This window comes from Aegilops tauschii, chromosome 7, assembly GCF_002575655.3.
Source record: "Aegilops tauschii subsp. strangulata cultivar AL8/78 chromosome 7, Aet v6.0, whole genome shotgun sequence".
NCBI lineage: Eukaryota > Viridiplantae > Streptophyta > Magnoliopsida > Poales > Poaceae > Aegilops > Aegilops tauschii.
Window position 1 is genome coordinate 448,694,292 of NC_053041.3, and position 9,439 is coordinate 448,703,730.

General features: G+C 44.6%; 1 protein-coding gene across 1 annotated transcript; it reads left to right on the forward strand.

Annotated features, from left to right (window-relative positions):
• Nucleotides 1-280: 280 nt before the first annotated feature.
• On the forward strand, nt 281-1,204 carry LOC141027253 (uncharacterized). Its single transcript, XM_073504242.1, has one exon. It carries the CDS (start codon nt 281-283, stop codon nt 1,202-1,204), a length of 924 nt encoding a protein of 307 aa, XP_073360343.1.
• The last annotated feature ends 8,235 nt before the right edge of the window (nt 1,205-9,439 follow it).

A 9,439-nucleotide genomic window follows, 5' to 3' on the forward strand; every position in this document is an offset into this window, starting at 1 on the left:
GGGAGGACCCATTGTGTGAATAGTTATGCGTGCCCTCTTTTGGAACCTGCGGGGCTTTGGCCATGATGGCCACCGCAGGCAACTTATTGAGTACATGCACGACAAGTCCGTAGATGTGGTAGCGATTCAGGAAACGATGCGTACTAAGTTATCCCTTGTTGAACTCGAGCATCTTAGTAGACACCTGTTTGCTTGGCACTGGTTGGCATCTAGTAGAGTGGCGGGTCACTCCGGTGGCATCCTTCTAGGCGTGAAGGATGCCACCTTTTAAGTGGGATCCATGGATCATGGATCCCACTTCCTCAGCATGGAGGTCTGGGAGCACGACATGAACTTCAAGTGGGAGATCATCGTGGTCTACTGTCAGGCGGACCATAGTTGCTTGGCCACTTTCTTGGCTGAGCTGCACGCCAAGATCGCGTCCGCTACCCTTCCTGTAGTGGTGGGCTGGGATTTCAACCTCCTCCGTTCCGCTGCAGAGAAGAGTAACTCACGGGTCGATCTTGCAGAGATCCGATGGTTCAATGACTGGGTTGCAGACTTAGGCCTTCGGGGGCTTGACAGGGTCGGCTCCTTATTTACGTGGACTAATAGACAGGCTTCCCCTACCCTTAGTGTGCTTGACCTGGTATTCGTCACCCCTAACTGGGAACTTTGGTTCCCTCTGGCCTCCCGTCAGGCTATTACGCGCATCGGTTCCGACCATCTGCCCCTCCTTTTGTCGTCTAGAGATGAGAGACCACTCCCTCCCCCTCGTTTCCGGTTCGAGGCTTTCTGGCTCCGGCAGCTAGGCTTTGTGGCGGCCGTCCAGGCGCATTGGGCCTGGGTGTTGCTTGATCCCCATAGGCAGATGTCTATCCTGGACGAGTGGCATCACCTGTCCAAATACTCCAGGCAGTTCATGGAAGGGTTGGGAGCCAATTTTGGGAGGGACGTTCGGGTCCAGAAGGCGTTCCTTCTTGAGGAGATCCGCTCCCTTGACCTTCATGCAGACACATCAGGTATCTCTGCAGAAGAATGGGCTCATAGATATAACCTCGAAGATTCTCTCATGGACATCTACTTCAAAGAAGAGGAATATTGGCGCCAGCGGGGCTCTATGAATTGGGTGCTGTTTGGCGACGCCAACACTGCCTACTTCAAGGCCATTGAGAATGGCCATCATAGACGCTGCTCCATTCCCCTATTATGGAAAGGAGGCTAGCTCTTTCAGGACCCCCCCATCGATCCGGGCAGTTGTGGATGGATTCTACAAGTCGCTATTTGCCGGGCGGCCCCGGGGTGGTATCTCTCAAGAAGACCACATTTGGAAACCTAACCCGCAAATATCCCCTGTGGAGATTGCTTCTCTCCTTGCTCCCTTTGATGCCATGGTGGTAGAGACTTTTGTGAAAGCAATGAACCCGGCCTCAGCCCCAGGCCCTGACGGCCTGCCCGTTCGCTTCTTCCAGGCATTCTGGCCGATGGTCAAGGGGATCGTCCTCGACTTGTTCCTCAAGTTCTCCCGGGGAACATTGGACATCTCCCGCTTGAATTAAGGGATTATTTCCCTGAACCCCAAGGTACCGGGCATGGCTGACATTCGACAGTTCCGACCAATCACGGTCCTCAACGTGATTTTTTGGATTCTGGCCAAAGGGTACGCCACTAGGGCGGCCCTAATCGCCCCCTTGGATCCACCATCTGAATCAGATAGCCTTCGCGAAAGGATGGTTTATTTTGGATGGGATCCTCGTTCTCCACGAGGTCATTGACGAAGTCAACAGCAAGCGCCTATGCACAGTGTTCTTTAAAATTGACTTCCACAAGGTGTACGACATTGTACATTGGTCCTTCCTTCGGGAGGTGATGATGAAGTGTGGCTTCGACCTCCACTGGATTGCTCGGTTTATGCAACTTGTCACGAGTGGGCGCACGACTGTCAACATAAATGGGGAGGTCGGGCTGTACTTCTTGACTGGCCAGCGGGTATGGCAAGGTGATCCTATCTCCCCATTTCTCTTCAACCTTGTAGTCGATGCTCTTGCAACGATCCTAGACTTGGCTAAGCGGGCTGGCCACATTTGGGGAATTTGCCCCCATCTCGTGGTCAATGGAGGTTTGACCCACCTTCAATATGCGGACGACACCATTATGATGGTGGAAGGCTCGGACGAGGATATTCGACACCTCAAGTTCCTCCTCCTCTGCTTTCAGGAGATGTCGCGCCTCACGATTAACTTCGCGAAGAGCGAGGTGATGGTTCTTGGGTACTCCGAGGAGGAGGCCCAGCGAATTGCCAATCGCTTGAACTGTCGCTTGGGATCCTTCCCAGCGACCTACCTCGGCATGCCGATTAGCGATGCCCGTCTACAAGAGAAATACTTCCGCCTAATAATTTCCAAGCTCCAACCTCGGATGGAGACTTGGCAAGGGAGGTGGCTTTCCAACTCCACTCGAGTAGTTCTAATGAACTCCTCCCTTGTTAGCCTCTTGATGTATGTTATGGGATTCTATAGTCTACATGAATCCCTTCATCATGAGGTCACCAAACTTCTCTCCCGATTCTTATGTGCTGGAGAGAACAACAAACAGAAATACCACATGGTCAAGTGGTCTGAGATTTGCAAGCCCAAGGACCAGGGCTGCTGAAAGCACAAGTGCTCCCTGGGTGGTTTTGGTAATTAATGTCAACATATCTCATGTTGGACTAATGTTTTCATCTAGTATATTTCAGACAAGTTCAACAGATGAAGTGGCATGGACAAGATGGAACCCCTTCAAGATGCTAAGGACAAAGGATTGGCTCAAGCTCAAAAGCTCAAGACTCTACATTTTACTTTTAGTGATCCAAGATCACATTGAGTCCATAGGAAAGCCAATACTATTAAAAGGGGATGAAGTGTTGCTTAATGGCTTGCTTGCTCAAAGTGCTTAGTGATATGCTCCAAAACCCTCAACCACTTTCTCGTATCCACATTTGTCCTAAACAAAAAGTCAAACTCGGCCCCACCGAAACTTTCTATCCTGCACCACCGAGTTCTCTTGACATAGCCACTGCCACAAACCCTAGTCAATTCAGTCTCACCGATGGGATCCCGGTCTCACCGAGATGGGCTTGCAAACTCTCTGTTGCCTGTTGCAATAATTTCGGTCTTACCAAGTTTTGTAATCGGTCCCACCGAGTTTGCCTGACCAACTCTCTGTTAGCCTATTATCAAAATCGGTCCCACCGAGTTTGCGTAATCAGTCAAACTGAGATGAGGTTTTACCCTAACCCTAGCACATCGGTCCCACCGAGTTGATCATATCAGTCCCACCGAAATGCCTAACGGTCACATTATGAACTGAATCGGTCTGACCAAGTTTCATGATTCGGTCCAACCGAGTTTGGTGATTTGTGTGTAATGGTTAGATTTTTTGTGGAGGCTATATATACCCCTCCACCCACTCCTCATTCGTTGAGAGGGCCATCAGAACATACCTACACTTCCAGCATATATTTTCTGAGAGAGAACCACCTACTCATGTGTTGAGGTCAAGATATTCCATTCCAACCACATAAATCTTGATCTCTAGCCTTTTCCAACTTGCTTTCCAATCAAATCTTCTTTCCACAAAATCCAGTCCTATGAGAGAGAGTTGAGTGTTGGGGAGACTATCATTTGAAGCACAAGAGCAAGGAGTTCATCATCAACACACCATCTATTACCTTTTGGAGAGTGGTTTCTCCTAGATGGGTTAGGTGTCACTTGGGAGCCTCCGTCAAGATTGTGGAGTTGAACCAAGGAGTTTGTACGGGCAAGGAGATCGCCTAATTCGTGAAGATCTACCCTAGTGAGGCAAGTCCTCCATGGGCGATGGCCATGGTGGGATAGACAAGGTTGCTTCTTCGTGGACCATTCGTGGGTGGAGCCCTCCGTGGACTCGCGCAACTGTTACCCTTCGTGGGTTGAAGTCTCCATCAACGTGGATGTACGATAGCACCACCTATCGGAACCACGCCAAAAATCTCGGTGTCCTCAATTACGTTTGCACACTCAAATCCCATCCCTTTACATTCTTGCAACTTGCATGCTTTAGTTTCCGCTGCTCATATACTCTTCTCATGTTTGCTTGATATGTATTGTGAATGTTTAAAATTGTTCTAAAACTCCCCCTCTACTTAAAGAAATTAAAAACTGCAACTTTTCTTGCTTAGAGTCTATTCACCCCCCCTCTAGACACCTCTTCTCGATCCTTTCAATTGGTATCAGAGCTTTTGTCTCCATTTCTTTGGTTTAATCACCATTGGAGGAAGATGGATGAGTGTACATTGGGGAGTCTTAGACATAGAGTGCCTATACTTGATGGAGAGTTCTTTCATGAGTGGAAAAATGAGATGCTTGAGATTTTCAATGAATATCACTTGAACAAGTACATTACTAGTCCTTGCATTACCCCTAGTGATCCTTTGCATCCCTCTCCCGATGAGGATCTTGACATGATTTGTAATCTTAGAACTATCAATCTTATCATTAGAGGATTGCCCAATAATTTGATTGCTAGGTTACCTACTCTTGATTCTGCCTATACTATATGGAGATTTCTTGAGGAACGCTTTCCAAACTATACCTTGAAAAATCTAGATGAGATTCTCCATAAGTCTGTTGCCTTGAATAGGATGAGTACTAGTGATCCTAAGTTTGATGATTGTCTATTTGAGCTTCGTGATCTCATGCGTGCCAAAGGAGATGTTGGAATTATTAGCAATATCATTTCCGAAGTCATTAGAATCCATAGAGATGAACATTATTATGGTCATACTTCTAATGAATCACTCTCTCTAGGAATTGATCCATCACAAGACGATGTTGAACATGGATACTATGATGAGGATGATGGTAGTGACCTTGATCTCGATGAGTCTATGAGACACTTTGGTCTTATGGCAAATCTTCACGGCTGCATGGCTGGAGGAAAGGAATGGGTCCTTGATAGTGGATGTACCGATCACATGACCGGAGATAAGGATATGTTTGGTGAGCTTGCTGAAAACAACGTCCCTCGGAAGTATGTTACTTTTGGTGATAACTCAAAGGGTAAGGTGGTTGTCCTTGGTAAGGTGGCCATCTCACATGATAGCTCGATACAAAATGTTATGCTCGTTGAATCTCTTGGCTACAATTTCCTTTCCGTATCTAGACTTGCTGACTTTGGTTTCAATGTCTTATTTACTGAAGTAGATTGCCAAGTGTTTCGTAGAGATAATCATAAAATGGTCTTTACCGGTATACATAGAGGTGATCTTTACATTGTTGACTTCACTAAAAAGGCTCAACCTAGAACTTGCTTTATTGCTAAATCTTTTAAAGGTTGGTTGTGGCATAGAAGGTTAAGGCATGTGCGCATGTGAAATCTTGATAAGCTTATTAAAGGTAATCATATCCTTGGAGTGAAAGATGTTATATTTGACAAGGATAGATTGTGTAGTGCTTGTCAAGCAGGAAAACAACTAGGAGGAAGTCACCCTGTGAAGAACATCATTACCATGAGAAGACCGCTCGAGCTACTTCATATGGTTCTCTTTGGTCCCAATGCCTACAAAAGTCTCGGTGGTAACTCATTCAGTCTAGTCATTGTCGACGATTTTTCAAGATTTATGTGGGTGTGCTTTCTTGATGATAAATAGCAGGTTGAAAATATCTTCAAGAGCTTCGCTAGGAAGGCCCAAAACCAATTCGAAGTGAAGATCAAGAAGGTTCGCAACAATAATGGAACGGAGTTCAAGAACGTAAATGTGGATACCTTTCTTGACGAAGAGGGGATTTCACATGAGTTCTCGGCTACATACATGCCTCAACAAAATGGAGTTGTTGAGAGGAAGAACCGAACTCTTATTGGGATGGCAAGAACTATTCTTGATGAGTACAAGACCCCAAAACACTTTTGGGCGGAAGCTGTTGAGACGGCTTGTCACGCAACAAATCGCTTGTATCTTCACAAGCTACTCGGCAAGACGGCATACGAGCTTCTCACCGGTAACAAACCCAAAGTTGGATACTTTCGAGTATTTGGCTCAAAGTTTTACATTCTTGATAAGCATAGTCGTTCCAAATTTGCTCCTAAATCTCACGAGGGTTTCCTACTTGGTTATGGCTCAAACTCTCAGACTTACTGTGTCTACAACAATTTCACCCGAAAGGTTGAAGAGACGGTAGATGTGAAGTTTGATGAATCTAACGGCTCGCAAGTAGAGCAATTGCCAATTGATGTAGGAGACAAAGACCCTTCGGAAGCAATCCAAGACCTGTCTATTGGCAAGATTCATCCAACGGAGGTAAAGGAGAGTACCTCGTCTGTCCAAGTGGAAGCTACTACCTCACGACAAGGTGAACCAAGACTTGACACGGAAGCATCCACAATGGGACACATCAAGATGAAGAAAACGAGGGAGTACACCAAGATGAACCTCATCAATCTCCTTCTCCACCAAGATGAGAGAACGACAATGTAAACAATGAAGAAGTCCAAGAAGAAGAAGAAGATGATGAAGAAGATGTTCCACCCCGAACCAAGCAAAAGCTCTCACAAGTTCGAGCAAGAATCTCAAGAGACCATCCCGTCGAACAAATCTTCAATGATATCCAAACCGGGAGAAAAACTCGCTCTAAAACTCGTCTGGCTAATTTTTGTGAACATTATTCATTCATCTCTAGCATTGAACCTATGAAGGTTGAGGAAGCATTGGAAGATCCGGATTGGATAAATGCCATGCATGAAGAGCTACACAACTTTGAGAGAAATCAAGTGTGGACATTGGTCGAGAAGCCCGACGACAACCACAACATCATCGGTACCAAATGGGTGTTTTGCAACAAGCAAGATGAAGATGGTCAAGTTTTTCGCAACAAAGCACGTCTCGTTGCCCAAGGCTACACTCAAGTCGAAGGTATGGACTACGGTGAGACATATGCCCCCATTGCTAGACTTGAGTCCATGCGCATCTTACTTGCCTATGCTAATCACCATGATATCACCTTGTACCAAATGGACATTAAAAGTGCTTTTCTACATGGTGAAATTGAGGAGGAAGTTTATGTTAAACAACCTCCTGGCTTCGTCAATCCTAAGAAACCCAATCATGTTTACAAACTTCACAACGCACTTTATGGTCTTAAACAAGCTCCTAGAGCGTGGTATAAATGCTTGACCAAGTTCCTTATTGAAAAAGGCTTTGAGATTGGAAAAATAGAGTCTACTCTTTTTACTAAAAGGGTTAATGGTGAACTATTTGTGTGCCAAATTTATGTTGATGATATCATATTTGATTCTACTAACCCTCATTTTAGTGAAAAGTTTGGGAAGCTAATGTCAAAGAAGTTTGAGATGTCTATGATGAGTGAACTCAAGTTATTTCTTGGTTTGGAAATCAAGCAAACTAAGGAAGGCACCTTTGTTTCTCAAACAAAGTACACCAAGGACTTATTCAAGAAGTTCAACATGCAAGAAAGCAAAGGTATGAAAACTCCTATGCCTACTAGTGGACATCTTGACTTGACCAAGGATGGCAAATCGGTTGACCAAAAGGTTTACCGATCTATGATTGGTTCATTATTATATCTATATGCCTCCCGTCCCGATATTATGCTAAGTGTGTGCATGTGTGCACGATATCAAGCGGCCCCCTAAGAATGTCATCTTAAGGCTGTGAAAAGGATAGTGAGATACTTAATACATACACCAAATTTTGGCATTTGGTATCCTAAGAGGTCTTCTTTTGATCTTGTGGGCAATTCCGACTCGGACTATGCCGGTGACAAGGTTGATAGAAAGTCCACTTCGGGTACTTGTCAATTTCTTGGTAGATCTCTTGTGTCTTGGTCCTGCAAGAAACAAAACTCGGTATCCTTATCCACCGCCGAAGCGGAATACATTGCCGCCGGTTCATGTTGTGCTCAATTACTATGGATGACCCAAACACTTAAAGATTATGGGATCAATGTGAAACATGTTCCATTGCTTTGTGACAATGAGAGTGCTATTAAGATTGCTCACAATCCCATGCAATATTCTCGAACTAAGCATATTGAAGTTCGTCATAATTTCATTTGAGATCATGTTGCTAAAGGGGACATTGATCTTAAGCATGTTCGTACCGACAAGCAATTGGCGGATATATTCACCAAACCGCTTGATGAGAAAGTATTTCACCATTTGAGAGGTGAATTGAACATCATTGATGCTTCAAACATGGAGTAGGAACTCCTTGTGGATACGTGCATGGCATGAGCCTACGACTAATCCTTGACTTTTTCTCTTATGATGATAATCATATGTCTTGGATACATTTGTACCCTTGCATGCTATCTAACCCTTGTAGGTACTTGGATGAATCTCAATCCATGAGATTGCAAATCACTCACATCTTGAGCAATCTCTACATCACCAAGATTCCACACCATGCTGGTTAAAGATAAGGAAGCATGAAAACCCTTCAACATATCATTTGACAAATTCTATATATCAAATTTCATTTGGTATCAAATTTCATGATTGTCATTTTGGATGCACAAGTGCTCTTCCTTGCAAGACTAACCCATGTAGGTAGATGAACTCAAGTCCAAGTGGTGCTCCAAACTCTTGATGAGCTACATCAACCTTGAGCATCTCACACAAGTTCAACTACATGATCAAGATCAGCACCACCATCCAAGGTATGTTATTCCATCTTAGAGAAGCTTTACCCCAAGCCATGGGTCAGAGCAGCTCAACAAGATGTGAATACATCAAGTACTTAAACGAAAAATGGTAACCCCATTTTGAGCTTAAACGATGAGTATGACTTTTGATCAAGTGTTCTCACCTGACTCCTTAGTCAATATAACATAGGTGACTTTGTCACCGCCCAATTCTAGATGAAGTTCTCTAGTGCTTCTGAGTTTTTGCATTTTTCCCTTGCATTTTTGTGACCCTTCCCTTTATATAAAAAAACCTTCATCTAGATTTTCTTTTCTCTAACTTGTTCTGCATCCAATTCATTGCAAATCTTTGTGTCATCCTATTTGCCTAGAGAGCTGAGGTGCCAAATGATCTTTCTCTGTGTTGAACTCGGTCACACCGATCTATCACTTTCGGTCAGACCGAACCATTTTGGTGCAACCGAAAAATACAACTCGGCGTCACCTATTTCACTACAGAGAAGACAATTTGCCACTTGTTTCTGCACTTTTGTTCTAGCTCCACTCAATGATTCTTGTCCTCTACCAGCATCATATTCTATATGCTGCTTTTCTGTGTGACTCAAGGACCAAACCTATTCTACTCACACTCCAGAAGTTCCCTTCTTGGAAATTGATGTCAAAGGGGGAGAGAGAGGACACATCAAAGCTTATTCACCTAAAAAAGGGAGAGAGAGAGAGAGATAATCACTTCAAAGGCCCCAGATGCTTGGTGTTAAAGAGGAGAGAAGATATATGTC

What these genes read in the sequence shown, in the direction of transcription:
- LOC141027253 (XM_073504242.1), top strand. Translation starts at nt 281, where the DNA reads ATGGATCATGGATCCCACTTCCTCAGCATGGAGGTCTGGGAGCACGAC.